This window comes from Thalassophryne amazonica, chromosome 18 (genome assembly GCF_902500255.1).
Source record: "Thalassophryne amazonica chromosome 18, fThaAma1.1, whole genome shotgun sequence".
In the NCBI taxonomy this organism is placed as follows: Eukaryota; Metazoa; Chordata; class Actinopteri; order Batrachoidiformes; family Batrachoididae; genus Thalassophryne; species Thalassophryne amazonica.
In genome coordinates this window covers 25,798,279-25,821,323 of record NC_047120.1, presented here as the reverse complement: position 1 = coordinate 25,821,323, position 23,045 = coordinate 25,798,279, and the positions used below count along the sequence as shown (strand labels likewise).

Genomic DNA, 23,045 nt, shown 5'->3' with positions numbered 1-23,045 from the left:
CAATTCTAATCCAATTACATTTCCACATTACAGTTCCACAAATCTGATTAGTTAATCGTGTGAGATTTCAGACCATAAAATATCGCGTTGACGGTGGCAAAATATTCAGCCATTTCACATTTGATGTATTATTCTGCAACCTGACCGCGTTGCTGTGCAGATGTCAATAATGCCGAGAGCGAGAGAAACCAGTGCAGCAACGACAATGCCGAAATGGGCGAATTTAATCTATCATATGAAAGTATTGATGTGGATTCTGATACAGAATTACTCAATGCAGTTGATGAGATGGAGAAATCACGCAGGAACACGCTACCTTTGCTACTGTAAGCTTTGCCGACCGAATTACTTACAGAAAAATAACCCCCATGTGTTTGATGATTTGTGGACGTTAATGCTGGATTACGGTTGCAAATTGATTACGGTCGCAAACTGGCGTTGGAGTCACCAGTAAAACTCAATTTGCGACCGTAATCCAGCATTAATGTTTGCAAATCATCAGTTATTCCCTAATTACACTAAAAATGAACGGACACATTTGAATTTGGGCTTTCTAAATGGTAAACGATGTATAGCCTTATGTTGGAAGAAATCTCATAGACCAACATTGGACCAATGCCTACGACAAATGACATCGACTCTCCACTGGAAAGAATTACATACTCTATATGTTAATGGACAAAGAGCAGGGCAGGAATTTAGATGTTTAGAGTCCCTCACTATGTTATAGAATATGTGTCAACCATCCCATTTTGTAGAAAGAAAATCGGCTACAAAAATAATATTTTTATTTCATTTATATGATGTTTTTTATTTCATAGTGAAGCTTGAAGCCTTTTTTTTTATAAACAAACGCACAAAAAAACTGATGTCATAAAAAGTAAAATGTGTAATAGCCCACGTCTTGCCATACGTTGGAGTACTGCTGTACTTGGATCTGGCGGACAGCCACCTTGTCTGTTGACCGTGTGGACTACAAAGCAGCTGACTCAAGATTTCACAGCTTAAATTTTCTCTCGGCTTTTTGTCAGCCTGTGAGTTTTCTGGGGCCTCTCTGACACGGCGGCAAATGGTTTGGGACAGCGTGACATCCAGGCTCAGATGGCATTGACCGCCGGCTGAGGAAGGATGGAGTGCCGCTTCCATTTCGCTCTGTCAGTGGAATCGAGTTTGGCTTTGGACTGTTCCAACTCTCCAAAGGAGGGTAACTGATCCAAAGCAGGGGAACAACAAACACAGATGTGTTTAGGAGGCAAACAGAAAGCGACAGAGATACGGTGACAAGGAGGGAAGTGAAATGTGACACGTCGAGCGCTGTCAGGTTTTCTCACACTCGGAGGAATCCACAGAAGGCTGCAGACGGTTCCAATGACAGCCAGACGTCTGCAGCAGTGCTGCCGATAAACACCAGTGATGTCATTTGTTTTTGTGCTGTGCATTTCATGATGTATTATATTGCATAACCTTTGCGTTTTTGTGAGGATGGAGCATTTAAATGGTTTTAAATGCAAAGGTTACTTCTGTCATTGATGTACAATCTGTGCTTCCCGGAAGGTCTGATCCTGGTTGAATTAAAGCCCTTCAACAGATATCAATACCAGCTTGAAAACACTTTACAATTTACACTTTTATAAGTACACTTTTACACTTTTATGGGTGCAATGGTAAGAATATTACATGTGGTGAAAAATGGAATGTTCCATCTTTCACCTTAAGAAATATTCCTACCATTGAACAAATGAAAAAGACATTCATTATTTGTTTTATATAACACCTAAAATAGATCCTTGTCATCTGATAGTTTATTAATGTATAAACAAGAGAAAATGGACTTGCACCCTTCCGGGTGTAACCGACCAAACGGTCCCCCTAAAAATCGGTCCCCCCTGCCTCCACTGCGCGTGCGTCATTTCGGTGCGTCAGCAGCAATTCACTGATTATCGCCTCATTTCTGCTTAAAACTGCACCCCAGTCATCATCTAGCTCAGCGACAGATATCTGAAGCTTCTGTACAACAATCATTTCCACATAAATTCAGCATTATTTCATAATAAAAGACGGGGAAGCGGTCAGAGTGCCACAGCAGCACGTCTGACTCTCTGAGTCTGACTCTTTACACCCAAAGTGATCAAAGGACATAAAATCTCTTAAATAATTCTAAAGTCAGTTTTAAGCAGAAACAAGGTGATAATCGTTGAATCACTGCTAACGCTCCGAAATGATGTAGGCGCAGCAGCAAGTCAGACTCAGTCGTGTTGGTCTGAGTATTTCAGAAACTGCAATCTATTGGGACTTTCATGCATAACCATTTCTAGGGTTTACAGAAATGGTCCAAAAAAGAAAAAAGAAAAAGAAACTGTTCAGCGAGCAGCAGTTGTGCGGAAGAAAATGGTCAGAGGAGAATGGACAGACTGGTTGAATGGGCGACTGCATGAGGCCATCATGCCAGTATGGACTAACATCTATGAGGAATGTTTCCAACACCTTGTTGAATCTATGCCACAAAGAATTAAACAGTTCTGAAGGCAAAAGGGGGTCCAAACCAGTACCAGTAAGGTGTATCTAATAAAGTAGCCGGTGAGTGTACACAAACCAGGATACATGCAGAGAGCGCATACCTCCACCAAGGCCACATATTGCTTAAACTTCTACTGGATACAAAATATGTTCTGCATCAAATTCAAAATAGAATCTCTAGGACATTATCCTTTTGCTCATCAAATTTCATCAACATCCTCTTTCAACTTTTTGAGGTAAAATGTTGCTATGTGACTAATATTCTTCTGGATCTCAGTTCCAGAATATATTCCAGATCACCTCAAAACACTGAATCACTTATTTCCCAGAACATAATCTATTTGCAAACCAAATGTCATTGAAATCTGTTTGTTACGTTTTGAGTTATCCTGCTAAGAGACAAAGAAACAAACAAATTCTGGTGAAAAACACCACCACTTTGGTGGAGGTAAGTTCTGCACTTTATACAGTACGTACATATTTTGTGCAGAAGCATGTGGTCGGTGTTATCCAGAAAAAACATGCAGTTGGGGAAGAGGGTTGTTGTGACCGTTTGGTGCCGCCCACATCATTGTTGCATGTGGACTGGGAACACGTTGACATTTACGGTGCTCTCTATCAGCTTCCATTATGCAATTTTAGGGCTGGGGGGGTGGGGGTGATGATGTGTAATATTCTGTATCTTTATTTCTAAGAGAAGTTATCTGATGGGAGGTAAAGAAGTGCTTTTCCTCTCAGACAACCCGGAACACATCAAGTATGACTGACAGCTCTGGCTCTGTTTTTGCAGCCGTGGACACCACCAAAGACCCGTGCCAGAATGTCAAGTGCAGCCGCCACAAGGTGTGTGTCACTCAGGGCTACCAGAGGGCCATGTGTGTGAATCGCAAGAAGCTGGAACACAGGTAGGTAGAGTGAGATCACAAACCAAAGCTGTTTCCTGCAAACGTTATCATCCTCATTTAGAAGGCCACAGACAGGCCTGATGGGAATTCGGGGTGTAAACATTTACCAATGTTCCCCCTCGCTGAGCAGATGGGTAAAATGTCAAAGCAACCCTCAGTGGGGTGTCTTAAGGACTCATTTGTATACCACAGAAATACATCAGCACAAAGTGCAACAAGGTCAAACTACACTAACCAAAACAATTAAGAGGTCAGTTTTGTCTTCTCGGGCAGCACGGTGGTTTAGTGGTTAGCACTGTTGCCTCACAGCGAGAAGATCATGGGTTCAATTCCCACTTGTGGCCTTTCTGTGTGGAGTTTGCATGTTCTCCCCAAAAAGGCACAGGTGGGAATCAAACCCATGACCTTCTTGCTGTGAGGCAACAGTGCTAACCACTAAACCACTGTGCTGTTTGAACTCTGATGAACCCCACTGGAGCTACAAAGCTATGTGTTACAATTGGTGTCAGAAGTGGGATTGCACACAAACAAATTTAACCAATAAACAAAAGAAAAATGTACAACATAAAGCTGGCAGCCACAAGACTAAAACAATAAGTGTAACAATAACATAAAAGAATAAACAGAAAAGAAACCAAATCAAAACAATTGTGGCATCACAATTCCAGTTGTAGTAGTGTAGCTTTGTGGTGACACCAGACTTCTCACTCTTGAGACCAATGCACTACCAGGTCAGCCAAAGGTGATTTTCCCCATAGCTGAGTGGGAACATCTTTTCAGCATGGACTTCACCTTGTACTAAATCCCACAGACCTGCCTGCCACCTGCTGAACACTGCCATCTGCTGGATATTTGGTGGATGACAGATGGAAATTTGGAGCAGGTGTGCTTGAACTTACACGTACCTTGACTACCACCTGCTGGACATGTGTGGGTTTGTTGCCAGAATAATCTTATTACATACATGATAGAAAATTAGGAGCAGGTGTAGTTGAGGTTACAGGACACTTTCTCTTTAATATTATTATAATAGTTCACCCAGTGAGTTTGACTTTGTGAAACTATCTCAGTACCACAGTACTGGTTACTCTTTAAGTGGTGTTGTTGTGCAGAATGTGTTTTTAATCTACCTATATCATCTTTTCCAAAGCTAAAAGACTAAGTGTGGTGGGGTTTTTATACTGGATTACATGTTCAGATGATCATTTAGCTGTACACCCTAGTTTTCTGTAGATTGCCAGACTTGTTGTATTAACTAACGCTGATTATATCAAGGTTGGGTGTGCAGCACATTGCTGCTATAGTAAGAGAATTTCTCCATTTCTTATGTGTGGAAGCCTCCATGTTGCCTGCTATATGTTACATGGTGCCACAACAAGACACATTAGCCTTCATTTCATTGTCAAATGCCATGTACTGAGTCTGTCTGGGATATCAAAGTTGTGTGCAAATTATTCACAGTGCATGTAGAAACGCACTGACTATTACAACAAACCAAAAAAATCTCCTGTTTTAGACATTTCATTCTTGTTCCTTCCGCATAATTTTAGCAAACTGGTGAATAATTATGCCGTGTTCTGCCAGTGGAATATCTTTAATTTGTCCCAAGTGGCTTTTGAATGTTTGTAGATTAAAATTTATGTTATTTCTACCTCAAAATTTCTAACTTAGAATGTAAGTCATCGGCTCACATGCAGCTCACATATCAATCCACACATTTCATAGCAAACCTAAATGTCCCTGACTCACATTATCAATAACAGGTACGGTCGGACATCCGGGTCCCTGATGTGTGCGCACATAGCAACGCGCATAGTAACCAGCGAGCCACTGAAAACAAACCACTGTCGTGGTCATTTCCTGCTTGACGTCCATTGTACTCGCAACGTTCTACCATATTTTTTTCTATTTAATATACAGTAGACACTTAATATACATATGCAGTTGGATGTACCAACCACGATAAGTTAATGATCGAAAAGTGTGTGTTTTTTTTCAAGCTCCCAAAGTGCCACAAAAGTGCCACAAATGAAGGGATAAATGGCTGGCTGCTATCAATGGGAATAACGCCGCCGGATCGCTAGTTGGCACTGTTTATGGTCGGAACTACGACGGTATCTGATTGTCTTCGAACCTCCGACTTTCGTTCTTGATTAATGAAAGCATTCTTAGCAAATGCTTTCACTTTCGTCCGTCTTGCACCAATCCAAGAATTTCACCTCTAGCGGCACAATACGAATGCCCCTGGCCGTCCCTCTTAATCATGGCCCCAGTTCAGAGAAAGAAAACCCACAAAATAGACCCGGAGTCCTATTCCATTATTCCTAGCTGGGGTATTCAGGCGACCGCGCCTGCTTTGAACACACACATTTACTTTTTTCAAAGTAAATGCTTCAGACCCCGCGTTACACTCAGGTAAGACCATTGAGGGGGCGCCGAGAGGCAGGGGCTGGGACAGACGGCAGCTCGCCTCGCGGCGGGCCATCAGCTCAATCCCGAGATCCAACTACGAGCTTTTTAACTGCAACAACTTTAACTGCGGCAACTTTTGCACACCTATCAAGGCTCTCTACATACTCATATGCCATTTGGCATGACCAAATCGGCAGGACTTTGCGAATAAACAGCGGAAAAGGTGACTATATCAGCAATGGTTGTGAATGCGTGTACAGTTTGTTTTCAGCGACGATCCAAAATGGCGGCGGAAGTGATGTAGGCCCCACCATACCTATAACTACTATATTCGCATCCATATGTTTGTGCTTCAAGTACGCTACCTGTGTTTATTCCTTCCTATATCTCTATGTGTATCTCTAGTATATATGTCTCACCATGTTGGATGAATGTCAGTCTTTTTCTTAAAATAACTGTATTTACGAGTCACTTTGTATCTCAGTGTCAACCATGTCTTAAAAAATGTACACTTTGTCTGTTAATAAGATATAAGAGTAACCCCACCTTCAAACACAGCCTCATACGACCATCCACGAAAAATCTACTTGAGTTCCCAATTTTGTACAGGAATACAAACTTCATACAGGCACTACACTAGTAATAATAATAATAATAATAATAATAATAATAATAATAATAATAATAATAATAATATGCACTATACAAAACACCAATATAAGAATTCCAAATTAAAGAGCTGATTTAGAAAAAAAAAAAATCAAATAGTCACATATTTTACACCAGATACCCTTCCTGAAACAGCTCCAAATTACATGGAGAACTGGCAAGGGTGGCCCTGAACCAAAAACCTTCTGTTTTGAAAAAAAGCACACTAACCGCTTGGCCGTCACACTACACGCAGAGTTTTTTTTGTCTGCGCTCTGCGTTTATTTCATCCAAGGCAATGAGGTTAAAGCTTCACATCCCGGTGAAATAGACTACGTTAGTAAGTCTGTGATTGTGTCAGTGCGACTACGACCACTGAGGGACCCATAGCTCACCCTAACCCAGATGGATCTCCAACCTCCACCCAAGATGCCCCATCACCCACCAGTGGGAGTTGGCAAGTTCTAAAGTTCCAATATAGAGTCCACACATATCCATGTATGCACTTCGTTTACAGATATAATTCTAATCTGGGTTATTTTTGATGCAGTGCCGCTGTAACATAATTGTCAGACTTTTTAAACTTGTGGGAGCCTGTAAATCTTGCAGCTTTATCTTTATTTCACCTTTTTGTTAATACATAATAACGCTGAAAGCACCATTTTGTAAAGGGAACAAGGGAACATCCAGTCACCTAGCAACGATGTTCTGCAGACACCGAGCCCACTGTGTACTTCAATTCTCATGTAAAACTTAATACTCCCCATGTTGCTAATAAGGCAGCATGAGAGTCCGCGGTACGGACTAATCACGGGAAACGGAAACACACGAGTAGCTGAAAGCAAGAAATAGCACAGAATTTCTTTTACTTATTTATTATTATTAATGCAAATGTGTTTATTTCCACTAAGGCCCTTTTTTGTTTCAAGCATTTCCTTATCCATTCTCCTTCCACTGCTCAATAAATGAGTGGGGTCACAGTCTGAAAATAATTAATGGGCTGAGTTATTACTACCTGAAAACCCAATTTGCACCGACAGGCGTTTATCTTTTTCAATGAAGTGCTTCATTTGCAGAATCACTACAAAGATGAGACTGTGTCGAATAGCAGCCAATAAGCAAGCGCACCAAAGCACCTGAGCATCATTAAGTAGCAGCAGCGGCTAATGGCTGTGCTCACCAAACATGAAGTCAATCACTGTGTGAAAGAAAAGCAAGCCAGAGGGGTTTATGGAGTTTGGCGTGTAAACGTTTCTGGTGATTAAAATCAGACTGATGTTGTTCTGTTGCTGTGATGATGCCGAAGTGATATAAATGAGGGAAGAATGCCTTTATAACTACGAGGTAGTGCGACCCGTGGGCATGGAGAAAATAAGGGCTGTAGCAGTCTGACATTTGACCTAATGATCTTGACCTTCACCCAAATTATTGATGTCTCACTCACCTTGCCAGGACAGTTCTGAAGTCCGCCAATTGGATCGGTCCAAATCGAATAATCAAATTCCTTGAACTTGACCTTTGCAAAAATTAATTCTCAAAGAGTAATTTTGGGGTCAACCTTCAATGACATTTGGTATAAATCATCAAAAGAAGCTCTGAGGAGTGGGCCAATAAACAGACAGGTAGACATGACCTTGATCCCAATGATTAACCTTTGACAAATTTCAAGACCTACCTCCAAATGTGCAAATCAAAGTGAAAAATGTAAATTTTGAGTTTTGACCCTAATGACCTTGATCGCAATGATTGACCTTTGACAAATTTGACTTTGCTGGAAAATTCTAGGACCCACCTCCAAATATTTGCCAGGTTTGGTGTAAATTGGAGTGGAAAAACTTAAATTTTGACCTTTGACCCTAATGACCGTGACTCCAGTGATTGACTTTTGACAAATTTGACCTCACTTGTGCAAATCCAGAACCCCTACCTCCATATATGTGCCATGTTGGATGGACATTGGACCACAAAACAAAATTATGAAATTTGACCCCTGCCTGCTGCCTCACATATGGACAGTGCATCTGGAAAGTATTCCCTTTTTTCACATTTTGTTATGTAGCAGCCTTATTCCAAAATGGATTAAATTTTTTTCCTCAAAATTCTACTCACAACACCCCATAATAATAACATGAAATATATATATATATATATATATATATATATATATATATATATATATATATATATATATATATATATATATATATAAACCTACAAAACCACACGTACATAAGTATTCACAGCCTTTGCCATGAATCTCAAAATTGAGCTGAGGTGGATCCTCTTTCCACTGTTCATCCACAAGATGTTTCTACAACTCAATTGGAGTCCACCTATGGTAAATTCAGTTCATTGGACATGATTTAGAAAGGCACACACCTGTCTACATATAAGGTCCTACAGTTGACAGTGCATGATGTCAGAGTACAAACCAAGCATGAAGTGATAGGAATTGTCTGTAGGCCTCTGAGACAGGATTGTCTCAAAGCATAATTCTGGGAAAGGGTACAGAAATATTTCTGCTGCTTTGAAGGTCCCAATCAGTACAGTGACCTCCATCATCCATAAATGGAAGAGGTTTGGATCCAACCTGATGGAGCTTGAGAGGTGCTGCAAAGAGGACTGGGCAAAACTGCCCAAACGTAGGTGCGCCAAACCTGTGGCATCATATTCAAGAAGACTTGAGGCTGTAATTGCTGCCAAAGGTGCATCAACAAAGCACTGAGCAAAGGGTGTGAATACTTACGTATATGCGATTTCTTAGTTTTTTATTTCATTTTAAAGTTTACTTTAAAGTTTTAAGATATTTTTAATAAATCTGCAAAAAATACAACAAAAAGGCCTTTTTTGATGTTGTCATTATGGGGTGTCGTAAGTAGAATTTTGAGGGGAAAAAAATGAATTGACTCCATTTTGGAATACGACTGTAACCAGTGTTGCCACAGTTACTTTGAAAAAGTAATCCAATTACTGATTACTGATTACTCCTTGAAAAAGTAACTTAGTTACTTTACTGATTACTCAATTGTAAAAGTAACTAAGTTAGATTACTAGTTACTTTTTTAGTTACTTTTCCCAGCTGTCGACAACAACCTTCTGCCACCTCAACATGACAATGATACCTGTTTTGCCAAAATTCACTTTATAGTCACCTTTTCTTGACTTCAATGAAAATAAATACTTGTTTTATAAAAAGTAAAATAAAGACCTCTTTCTTGACCTCATATTTAACTGTTGACAGCACTGTAACAGTAAAACTTGCAATTTCGAACCTACATTTTTTATAAATGTAACTATTAAATTCTAACATTTTTCTAACATTTAAATTCTCTCTAAACATTTTACTTGTCGAAATTATTATTATTTTAAGCAATATTAGTAGTTGTAGTAAAAAACAGCTTCAAAACTGGACCTTTAATCTAGGGGTGTTGGGAGGGGGGCACATCCTTGCCCCACGCCCCCATTCCATCTGGATTCGCCCCTGCTTTGGCGTTTGAGCACAAAGAATGGATTACATTTATTTATGCAGAAAACATGACCAGATTTACAGGTAAGAAAGTTTTATTGTGTTTTCACATGATGTGGTCCTCAGAAAGAGAGTTTAGGTGCATTTGAGTGGAAAATAGTGTTAGTTGTTGACGCGTCGCGGAGGATCAGCTGTTTTTAATGACCAGATACAGAGCAGCTCAGCTCAGAATTCTAAATAAAGGAGGAAAAAAGTATAAAAATGTCTTTGTAAAGCTCAGTGCAGGTGTGCTGATCACCGCGCTTTAAGAGGTGAGGACGAGTCGAGCAGCTGCAAAAAAAACGCGGATGAAAAGCTCACAGCTCACTTAAAGTGGGCAGTTCAGTCAAACCCCGACCTCCTGCCCACAGACCAAGTTTAATGCTGCTATCGACCCACAATGAAAAATAATAGTAACGCACAGTGACATGGAGAAGTAACTTTAATCTGATTACTGATTTGGACAGATTAACGCGTTAGATTACTCGTTACTAAAAAAAGTGGTCAGATTAGAGTAACGCGTTACTAAGTAACGCGTTACTAAGTAACGCGTTACTAAGTAACGCGTTACTAAGTAACGCGTTACCGGCATCACTGGCTGTAACATAACAAAATGTGGAAAAAGTGAAGCACTGTGAATACTTTGTGGATGCACTGTATATCTAATCATCACTTCCAAATCTGACAAGCAAACAGGGGAGACAAGCCAAACCGCCACACTCAAAACTAGTATTGCTGTTGCATTAAATATTCTATGCAAGTTATCTGAATGAACTATGTTTGTATGGTGAAAAATAGGCAAATGTTTCTGAAATTATATTATTTACATACAGTGCCATTATTTGTCATCTGGATCAGTGGTGGGCACAGTTCCACTAATCCGCTAATTATCGAAGCTAATGTTTTCATTATCGGATTAGCTTTTCAGATAACTTTGAAAACAATTATCAGACCAATTATCTTCTAAGTTTTGGTCCAATAATTTTTAGACCACTAACATATTTTTGTAGGTGTGGTAAACAAAGCTTAACAGTTAAACATTTATTAAGTCTAAAATCAGTTGAGTATCTACCTGTTAAATGTTTTGTAGTAGATGTGCAGTTCTATTCTCTACAAACAAAGGAGAGTTGATCCCCCCCCCCCAAAAAAACACCCTATCATCTGCAAGCAAAGGAAAACTGGTTACAAAAAAAGAAAAAAGCTCGTTTCTTTTGACCCCATACTGACACACTGGCAATATCATCCAAGTCATCCATAGGCATACAGTTTTAAGTTATGGTTAAAATTTTAACCAAACTAATTTCAGACAAGTTATTTAAATTAACGTCACATCTGAAGTTTTATAAAGTGAAAATAGCAGATATATGTTTTAGTTTTATAGTAATCTACTAATTTTTAAGGTTTTAGTGTGGACATGCTGTGTCCAGGCGCATTATGGGTAATCTCAGTACATTCACGACAAAAGAAATGCATTTGAGACGCTCTGATCAGCCTCCACACGGACAACAGCATTAAACTCTTTGTATATTGTGCCTAAAACGCTTGTGAATATATTCTCTGGGTTTATAGATGTTGTTATTGTGTTTGTTTTATGAAAAAATGCCAGAAGAAGCTCAGGTTGCTTCTCCATTATTTTCAATTGGAATCATTGCAATCGATTCCTGTTTGCTCTTTAACGTTTTGCTTATGTCAAACACTGTCTGTTGTCTTTGTTCCAGAGTAATATACAAGGTCTATTAGAAAAGTATCCGACCTTATTATTTTTTCAAAAAACATATGGATTTGAATCACGTGTGATTACATCAGACATGCTTGAACCCTCGTGGGCATGCAAGAGTTTTTTCACGCCTGTCGGTTACGTCATTCGCCTGTGGGCAGTCTTTGAGTGAGGAGTCGCCCACCCTCTCGTCGATTTTTTCATTGTTTAGGAATGGCTCAGAGACTGCTGCTTTGTTTGATCAAAATTTTTTCAAAACTGTAAGGCACAACCGAGTGGACACCATTCAATAAATTCAGCTGGTTTTCGGTAAAAATTTTAACGGCTGATGAGAGATTTTGGTCTGGTAGTGTCGCTGTACGGACGGTCCACGGCGCCTGACGGTGATCTGCGCTTCGAGGCGGCAGCGTCTCGCCGTTTCAAGTTGAAAACTTCCACATTTCAGGCTCTGTTGATCCAGGAAGTCGTCAGAGAAGAGAGAACTTTCAGAAGAAGTCGGCGCACACAGATTTGCCGAGTCGTCACGGAAACGACTCGGCGAATTTGCGCGCACGTCTTTCATTAAAAAATGTCCTTAAACAGTGGAATGTCCGCATAAAGTCCTCATGCCGGCCTCTTCTGAATCTTCTCTGTTCTCTCACGACGTCCTGGGTGAATTATGCCTTAAATTAGGATGGTTTCAGGTCGAAACAGGCCGACGACAGCGCCTGGAAGCGCTACACGACGTCCCGCTGCATGGGAAGTCCTTACAGCGACAGAAACACCCCATAATCTCTCATCAGCCGTTAAACTTTTCACCGAAAACCAGCTTAATTTCTCGAATAGTGTCCACTCGGATATTCCTCACAGGTCCAGAAAAAAATTTGATAAAGCAACGCGCGCCGTCTCGAGCAGCGTGTGAAACAAAGGAATTCAGCTGAGAGGGCGGGACCACATCTCACTCAAGGCCTGCCCACAGGTAAATGACGTCACCGACACGCGTGAAAAAACTCACGCATGCGCAGGAGGGTTCAAGCATGATTGGTGTAATCGCACGTCATTCAAATCCATATAGTTAAAAAAAAATAATAAAAGGGTTGGTTTATTATCTAATAGACCTCGTATAAGATGTCTCAAATTCAGTTTGCGTTCATTATATTCCACGCATCTTAAATGCAGCAGACACGGATTATCCGGAATTTTGTTTTGGCACGTTTTCACGGTCTCTACTGCCATCTACTGGCCAATAGTGCTCATGGCAGTATTCGCCCTATGTACTAAGTGTCTGGACACCAGTAGATGGCAGTGTTCTATTTATTTTGACACCGGTTTTATATATCTAATCACAACTTGGCTTTGTTTTGCAAATGCCTTTTTTTTACAAATTAAAAAAATGGCATATTTTACAAAAGCACACACACATCACATTAATGTGTTGGTTTTTACATAGAATGAATGAGTCAACCAAATGAGTCAACAATTTACCCATAATCCCTTTGGCATCTGTCTGCGTTTGTTACAAAACTTCAGAATTAGTGCATTGTTAAAATTAAAAGATATATGTTATATTTTAACTTTGTACAAATGACAGAATTGACATTAATGGAGTTATTCTATCCATATTAATTTTATTTATAAATCAAAACCATAAGCCAGCACTGCTTTATTTTCCAAGACCTCCGCCTCATGGCGACACTGCTATTGAGTAGAGAGTTGAGCTTCGCTGCTCCTCTCAACTGTGTCAATGCTGCAAGTTATGTAGTAAACAGGCGCTTCCAGCAGGGTGCACAAAGGCAGAAGTGCTGACTCATTGTTTGGGTCTGTGGTTACTTGTGACGCTATCAGAAATGATTCAGCTTGTTAGTTGCAAGTGTACCGGAGACAATACTGAAACTATTATCAGTTATCGATTGCTTCCGATAATTTTTTGGGTGGTTTATCGGTTTAGCTTCATAAAAGATAACTATTTATTTATTTGTCTGACTGTTAGCAAGATTCCAACAAAACTACTGCACGGATTTTGACAAAATTTTCACCACAGATAGATATTAGACCATGGAAGACTCCAATCATTTTGGAGGTGTTCCAGATCTGGATTCTGGATCAAGTTTAACTTTGTATAGGCTTTGAAGGATTCCAACAAAACTGTTTCACAGATTCTCACAAAATTTGCACCACAGATAGATATTCGGCCATGGAAAACTCCATTAAATTTTGGAGGTGATCCTGATCTGGATTCTGGATCAAGTTTCTCTTTATAGGCTTTGAAGGATTATGTCAAAACAACTTCATGGATTCTCACCAAATTTGCACCACAGATAAATATTCGACCATGGAAGACTCCACTGAATTTTGGAGGTGATCCAGATCCGGATTGACAGACGTCGGAAATCTCTGAGTGCTTTTGTTTATATAATATATTTAAGTATTACCACCACGACACTCATCACAGCTCTGGAGGAGTAACAAGCTCCAATGGCTGCGATTGGAGAGACTGAGTGTGTAACAATATATGGAATTTAGGTCACATGATCTTTGATGTTTGTTGACATTAAAAGGTCAAGATCCAGGTCATAACTGTTGAACGTTAACAGCTTGGCGCCTACTGAAAGGTGGCTGAAAGGTTGTTTGTTAGTTGAGGATAAAGTAGATTCATTTTGGACAGAAGTGATCAAATATGAACCGTACAGTATATCACTGAAACACAAAGAATTCATTTTTATGAGTTGGTGCCAAAGATGTAAGATGAGTGTCTTTTGAGGTTTGAGGATTTTGATTGATTGTTTTTTTTTATGTATGTCCTACTATTTTTTATAGACACTTTACCTGATATATTTTCGTCCTCAGGGTCAAACAGATGGAGCAGAAGGAGAGCAGCTGTAAGTCTTGTCCTGTTGCTGCGTCCTCACCTGTATGTGGTTCTGATGGACACAACTACGCCTCAGCGGTAAGACATAAATAATTTCACCATAATCTGAGCAAGGTTTGTTTGTCTGTCTGTTCCCCCTACCCCTCCCCCAGGTCCTTCGTGAGATTTCCACCAAACATCTCTGGAATATCACTGGGGTCAAAGGTCAACATTTTGATTCCCTCCCACCCCCACCTACACCCCACTGTCCTCTGAACTTGGTGCAAATACGTAGACTGATTATGGAATTTCCCACATAAAATCAAATTTACCAAAGGCCAATAATTGGAGTCAAGGTCAGTGGGGTCAATGGTCAAGATTTTAAAAAAATCACTAAATTTTGCACCAAACTTGGCACACATATATGGGTTCTGGAATTACCTAGGTAAAATCAAATTTACCAAAGGACAGTCACTGGAGTCAAGGTCAATGGGGTACTCCAGTATGCACCAAATCTGGCCCATACTTTAGCTATTTCCATTATTGGTCTCAAAGAATACACTTTGGCAAAGGTCACTGAATTTGGATTTCAACACAGATTGGACCAAATGTGGCAGACGCTTAGATGGATCCCACAATTTCTCCGGCAAGGTCAGCCAGATGTCAAGGTCATTAGGATCAAATGTCAGCTTGCTGTAGTTCGTACAGTCTTCATGCACACAGATACTACTGTTTTGTAAAACAATCCTGCAACTATGTGTGCATGCATTCATCCTAAATCTGATTTTGTCCTGCTTTCTTACTGCCTCCTGTCACCACAAAGTGGAGAAAAGAAAAATGTAGCGTGGCCGCGTGACGGTTTTAAATAATGAGAGGAGTCCTCCCGGTGCTGTTTCCTGCTGTGCCGACACACACGTGGGTCCAGCGGGGCAGCACAGTTCATCACTGCTTGCAGGAGGACAAGTGCACCGACTTAATGTGGCCGTCTGATTAATGACTGACGTCGCTTTGAGAGGCGCCGTCGTACACCCGCCGCTGCCAGGCGCCTTTCTAGATTTATATTTCCTTTTAATATTTGACCTTGCATTGAAAGACAGCGGGAAATGACAGCTCATTCTTAGCACCTTGCTTTGTCTCATCTGGATCAACAATCTCTCATTTTTTCTGCACTCTCCCACATAAATATTTTCATTCTCTCTCTATCTCTTTTAAGTGCAAACTGGAGCAGCAAGCTTGCCTGACAGGCAAAGACGTGAGCGTGATGTGCGCTGGCTTTTGTCCTTGTGCCACAGCGTCTGTTACTGTTACAAACACCGATACAAAACGGGGCAAGTACATTTTCCTTCCTGTCTTATATTTGTGCTTCTCAAGTTTTGGTTTACTTCCCACCTCATGTGTCTGTCATTCATTTCAACAACAGAATCAGAAATCTTTGGACTTTGACACACACCTCCCACAAGTTACGCTAGGTGCATTGTTTAGTGGAACAGGAGGTTAGCTAACTATTTTTAGTTTGTCCTTAAATTTATCATTCCCAAACTGGTCAGAACCAAAAGAAACACAGATTAATAATGTTCCTTGTAAGACTGTGTGACATAACAGTATGTGTCTTTCAGGAAATATCTATTGTTATAGACTAATTTTGACTCTACAGTCTGCCGCTAACGCCACAGTTGACAAGCTAACCTAACTGTAGCTAGCTAATGATTTTCAACATTATTTGTCTTTACTTGTTATCCTGTTCATCAAAAATTGATGAAGCTGATATCTGAGGCTGATATTTATAAAGTACATTATACAATTATAGACTTTTGATGAGGTGTACCCATGATTATGCGGACCTGGTCAGGATGGGGTTCACCGAGGCCTTGGGGTTCATCGCTTGGGGTTCACCTCATCAAAAGTCTATAACTGCTTTATTATATGGTAAACAAGAAAATTGGGAGTTTGTCAAACATACTAAAACTGAAAAATCAATCTCAAGTTTCAACTCTTTATTATTACTGTCATACTGCACCAACTGGCATCCCATCGATCGACTGGAGATGCCTGTTAAGTCCGTGACGAAGAGTCATCAGGCTTGTTTTCTTATAGAGTTCGCCGTTCGTCTGTCTAGCTTCCGCATAAAATCGACCAAGTACTCTGTCAAGCATCCGTCTGTCATAAGTTTCAAAGTTGGGCACATGTCCCTTTTCAGTGACGTACTTGCGAAACAGGTTGGCTGCTGACTGTGTATTTCTGCGGGTGTTCTTCGCATCTTTTTCGTGTAAAATTCATTTTAAGTCAGCGTCGCTAACAGACGCAAACCTGTTTTCTGCCATCTTGTCAACAAACTGACAGCCAAAGTAGGCATTGTATCACGTTATCTGATTGGTCGTTATTGATAGAAGGCGTCGCTCGATTAGTTAGCGCTACGCTGCACGCGAGGTGTACTCTTTTCGCACGCGGGGTCTACTCGGCTCCACCAGCCAAGTGGCGAATCGGCCAATCAGAAGTTGGCAAAATCCCATACCATATAATAAAGCACAATATTTACCTCCTCTGGTTGGAAACAGGGAGACTACACCAAATTTTACTTTAATCGCGTGGTGCTAGTAAATTCCTCTCCACCATTCAGAGATGTTCACGATATTCAGAGGAAGACAGAAGCAGAAAATATTTTAATTTGTAATGAATTTTTAAAAATAATGTTATTACTTGGTTGCAATTAGCAGTTCACAAAAATGCTTTGTTCTGGAACATTAAAAATATATATATATATTCTGGTTATATTTTTGTTCTTCATGATATATCAGTTTAATTCTGGTTTTTGTTTTTGTTCCACAGCCTTGATTCCTTGTTGTATATGGGAGTAGTAATGTTCCATGTAAGCTTCATATATAAAAGTAATATAATAAAGTGACTACCATGACGTGGCAATCATCCAACTATTCAAGTAGGGGTTGTGAAGGGACACCGGAGACTGATGTTGGTGTGGGGCCATCGTGTCATTGTGTGGTGGAGACTTGTGAAGGGGGCAAGAAGGACTTTGGGTGTCTTTCAGTGGTGCAGTGAGGCATGATGGACCTCTGAGTGAAGGTGCTCCCGCTGCTGTCCAGAGTGCCATCCAGTGGTTGACAGGATTTGTCATGATGTCCAGGAATCTGGCCATCATCCTGCTTCAGTGTGTCCAGATTTCTACCCCAGGACAGTCCCTGATGTCCTCAGCAGTGTGTCTGTGTTGTGAGCAGGTGTGGTTTTAGTGCCGCTCCACCAACAGACCACTGTGTAGAACAGAGGCCGACATGTCGTCAGCAGAGCTGGACTGTGAGATTTTAAGTACCATTCACTTACAAATACTTAATCTGATGTCTCAAAGCATCAGGATCGTACTTAAAAAACCTCTATTTTGTCATTTAAACATAGAAAGTACCATTCAATATTTGGTAACAGCAATTCACTGAGCATAACATATTAAATGATGAAGTCAGGTGGAACCATATATAAATTAGTAGAGGATCAAATGCTTACCCTGAGGGACTCCATATGGAATACTGGCTTCATCTTTCCTTCAACTTCCTGCAGCAACAAGGACAAATCAGATTGCAAACTATGCCATTATATTATCTTTGCATGCCAGATTCAAAATACCTTTTATGTCGAGCATTGGCTTCATTCCTTTCTAGCAAGCACTGAAGGAAAAGCAGTATGTTGCTTCACAGAATGTAGTCACAAATTCTGCTAAGAGGTCAGTCATTTATGACTGATTTTTCAGTGAAATGTAGATCTACGAAGATCCTAAATGTCATCGCTTGAAGGTCATGAATGCCTGGAACGTGTCCCAGTGTACAGTCGGAAGTCCAGGGTATATCCTGTGAAGGCCACCAGTTCACCATGGTGCTTAAATACACCGATATACAACCACTGAGATCCTCAACGTTGACAGTGGGTGCAAAAATAAGTTACACAGATGGTGCAAATCAATTTGGTGCATGTACAAGTGGATATTACTATTTAAGGAACCTGTAATATCAGCACAAATAAAGGCACAGGATGCAAAGGGGCTGGTTTGGCGCTCTAGGGGCATCATTCTGGTACGTTATTCATTGGCATTTTGTGGTCATATCCTTTCCTTTTTGCTAAAGCTTATAGTTAGGGCTGGATCAGGTGACCCTGAACCATCCCTTAGTTATGCTGCTATAGACTTAGACTGCTGGGGGGTTCCCATGATGCACTGAGTGTTTATTTCTCTTTTTGCTCTGTACGCACCACTCTGCATTTAATCATTAGTGATTGATCTCTGCTGTCTTCCACAGCATGTCTTTTTCCTGGTTCTCTCCCTCAGCCCCAACCAGTCCCAGCAGAAGACTGCCCCTCCCTGAGCCTGGTTCTGCTGGAGGTATCTTCCTGTTAAAAGGGAGTTTTTCCTTCCCACTGTCGCCAAGTGCTTGCTCATAGGGGGTCGTTTTGACCATTGGGGTTTTTCTGTAATTATTGTATGGCTTTTGCCTTGCAATATAAAGCGCCTTGGGGCAACTATTGTTGTGATTTGGCGCTATATAAATAAAACTGATTTGATTTGATATCATGAAATTAACCAGTCAGACTGTCATCTCTTTTACCCTTTAACAGCCTAGATGCACTGGAACCTGGTGTTTCACTATTTAGAGGAAGAACACAGAAGTGAGTGGTTTACTGCAGAGGAAAGAGATTTGGTGACTAAAATGCACAGCATGCGTTCGTGTGAAATTAGCAGTCGGAAAAGACAAAATGTTGGTAGTCACAGTGACTGGTATGATCAACATTAGTGACATCATGTATGAAGATTTTGTTTGTTAACGCCATACTACCTGTGAAAACTAAATTCACTGGCCCACCTCATTACAGTCCCAACCATATGACAGGATAAAAGTGATGTTAAAATATTGTACAAACTGCAGTAATTAGTTAGTTATTACTGTGATTTTGTTCATTATTGTGGACAATTCACTTTCAGACTCCTATGCACTAGTGTGTTGCTGTGTGCAAAGTGTAGGGGTGTCATAAACCCTCTTAGGTAAGCTGTGTCTGAGTGATGCACTCTTTAGACAGTGACAGACAATGCTGCAGTTTAGACCTAGGTGTTGGTAGTCTAGTGATAAGCAACAGTAACACACCAGATGGCTACTGATCTAGAGGAGGCAAGCGCAAGGCTGACAAATGGGTTGGGTGGAAACTACCAAAGGCACTTGCACTGCATTGTGTACCACTGCACATCTACTGAGAGTCTACGCTACAGATTTACTAGATAGGCAAGACCTGTAGAAAAGGCCTGCCCCGAGCGGAGCGCTGACCCGCCCATCTTGAAAGGTTGAACCAGTGCAGCTGTCAGTGGAAAATGCATGCTCTGCACTTGTAATCACTGTGGATTCTCTGGCCGACTTCTCTGCTGTTATTTACATTTAAGACATGAAAACTTTGCTCAATTCAGGTCAATTCAGATACATAGATTCGATTTCTGAAGTCAGATTTATCATAGCTGTTGATCATTTCTCCCTATAAGGCTGCAAATGGCACGTAGAATAGAAATCTCCTGCCGAGATCCCCAAACTGACTGGCAATATACCGCTGATGAGCTCCTTGTCATTGCGGACCGCCAGCTGCAGGTGATGGGGAATGATACAAGTCTTCCCACTGTGACTATCCCAAGCGGCGGCGCCGGCCAGCGCAAGGTTCCCCCCGGCCAAACACTCAAACACAGACGCCTCGCCACCCACCCCAACCCCCAGCAGACAGTGGACATGGCTGACTGGAAACTGCAATCCAGCACGGAAGGTCTGGCTTTACCGCCTGTTTTGCCTCTTCTGCACATGATTTCATTCTAATCCTTTGCTGTCAAAGCACAGATAGAAAAAAGAGAACTGTTGACATGAGTTTTCTATTGACAGGAGCTCCACTTTACGCTCCATTCGCAGCCTTATAGGGAGAAACGATCAACAGTTAAATTTGACTTCAGAAATCGAATCAACGTATCTGAATTGACCTAAGCACAAGTTTTCACGTCTTAAATGTAAATAACGGCAGAGAAGTCAGCCAGAGAATTGACAGTGATTACAAGTGCAGAGCATGCATTTTCCACTGACAGCTGCAGCGGTTCAACCTTTCAAGATGGTGGGGCCGCGATCCACTCTTGCCTATCTAGTATATCTGTGGTCTATGCACCTCTTTATATAGCATCAGAATTACCCATGAGCCTACCCAGGAGTCCAGCCACCCACATGCACGTTGTATTTTTTAATTTTTTTTGTGGTTTTACCACTCAGGTACACATTTTTAGATATCAAACACTAAACAAAAAAATTAACTAAACAACTATTAATAAATCATGTTATTACACGTATGCTATGTGGTCATGCTACGTACATTCTGGCACGGTTGACACTTATTTTACATGTTTTTTTCGCGTCTGTTTTGCTATGTTTGGACATGTGCCATTGGGGAACAACAGAAGAATAAATTGCACAAGGTTGTCAGTTCTAGCATTTGAAACCTGGATGAGCTGTTAGTGGCCACGCTCTGCTTGATTAAGCTCTTCCCCATGTAGATTTCACAAACAAGAGCCACAAAGCCAATTAGATCAGTGAACAGTGAGTGAGTATTGATGCGCTGACTGGGCAGAACAGCTGTGTGGAGATGGCTTTAGCAAAAATCCACCACAGCTCCCAGGTACAGCATGCCACAGGAGAGATCACACTAGAGATGGATTGAGATGACTGGCATCTGTTGGGAGGGAGAGGTCCATGAGGTGTGTTGTTTCTCCTAAATTTCAGCTAAATTTGTCTCCAATAACACTCAAAACATGTCTGCCTTTGGTTATTTGGAAATATATTAGAAGGTAAAATGGAATTTAAAGTCTGTTTCCCACCTATGTGTTCATAACCAAGACCCTAGCCCTGACGTTTCTGAAGACAGAGTTTAAACTCTGCCTATCACTCCCTCTTGTGGTGAGCTATGCCCACCTAGGTTGGAGAAATGAGCAACTGCCACAGAACCCCCCCCCCACCACAGAGCCAGCCTCAACATGTTCCCACATGGCTCCATATCTTGGTATTGCTTTGGTTCCTTGTGGATGTTGGGCTGTCAGTGTTTGGTCTACCACTAGCTCAAAACAGGTGAATGCTGCTGGGGTTACGGGGGGTTGGGGCACGCTTGCTTTTTGGTTAGACCTACCTTTTTTGTCCTATAGATACCCTATGCAGTCTCCATATAACCATATCTTAGTCATGCACATAGTACTTGTAGGACAGTTAGCAGTTAGTCTATGGGTTTGGAGGGAGATGGAATTCCTGGGTGTAGTGAATCCCCTGGTTCTTTTCTGGGTGTCTTGTATTTTAGGCGTGGACTGTGGTGCTTGGGGTGTGGGAAGGGCTTGGGCCTTTTGAGGACCAGGAGATCTAAGGGTTTCCTGGCCTCATGTTTACCAACATCAGGATGGTTGTGCCAACATCTCACTGGGTAATCTTTGGGCTGTGGGGGAGTGTACTAGCTGTAGACTCCCCCTTCCCCCAATTCCTGCCCTGGTGCCTTGGTCAAACTAACCAACATGACGATAGTCAGTACTGTCTGTGTGTGTGTGTGTGTGTGTGTGTGTGTGTGTGTGTGTGTGTGTGTGTGTGTGTGTGTGTGTGTGTGTGTGTGTGTGTGTGTGTGTGTGTGTGTGAGAGAGAGAGAGAGAGAGAGAGAGAGAGAGAGAGAGAGAGAGAGAGAGAGAGAGAGAGAGAGAGAGAGAGAGAGAGAGAGAGAGAAAACGTCCTTAGGCCATGGGGAGGAGGGGGAGCAACTCATCCTTGATCCTGATCTTTGGTCTTGATCACTAAAACTACATCCTGATGGCTGAACTCTGATCCAGATCACTCATCTTTTACCCTGATCATTGAATGTAGATTTTGAGTTCTAAACTTAGATCATAATAATTCATCTTTGATGTTGATCACTGAATATGTAACCTGGTTGTTAAACTTTCATCATAATCACTCAGTTTTGATCCTGATCACTGAACCTAGATCCTGATTGCAAACTGCAATCCTGATCACTCAGTTTTGATCCTGATCACTGAACCTAGATCCTGATTGCAAATCTTTGATCCTGATCACTCAGTTTTGATCCTGATCACTGAACCTCAATCCGGATTGCAGAACTTTGATCCTGATCACTCATTTTCGATTCTGATTACTGTATGTAGATCCTGATAGCTGAACTTTGACCCAATCACTCATCATTAATCCTGACTTTAGATCTTGATTAGTGATTGCTGTGATCCTGATCAAGGGGTGGACCTGGTTAGTTTAATCCTGTTATGAGGATCAAAGGAACTGGGATCAGAAGCCAAAGAAACAATCCTTTCCTCAATTCAGCTCTACACACACCAAAATTCAATTCACTCTTCGTCGACTTGAGGCCAACATCACCACCATTTCATGGTGTGAGCCAACTGTGACTCACGCCAGAGTGATGCAGGCCAGCCTGCTTGGTGGCTGAAGTTTTCTTGTTCAGGAT

The 23,045-nt window shown here is 41.2% G+C and overlaps 1 protein-coding gene across 3 annotated transcripts in view; it reads left to right on the top strand.

The window, feature by feature from the left end:
• Positions 1-23,045, top strand: part of LOC117530714 (testican-2-like) — a 255,415-nt gene that overhangs the window by 209,499 nt on the left and 22,871 nt on the right. For all 3 annotated transcript variants that reach the window (XM_034193608.1, XM_034193607.1, XM_034193609.1), the window contains 3 exons: positions 3,308-3,422; positions 14,531-14,630; positions 15,745-15,859. In XM_034193608.1, coding sequence (XP_034049499.1) covers positions 3,308-3,422; positions 14,531-14,630; positions 15,745-15,859 — 330 coding nt within the window. The remainder of the gene's footprint in view (positions 1-3,307; positions 3,423-14,530; positions 14,631-15,744; positions 15,860-23,045) is intronic.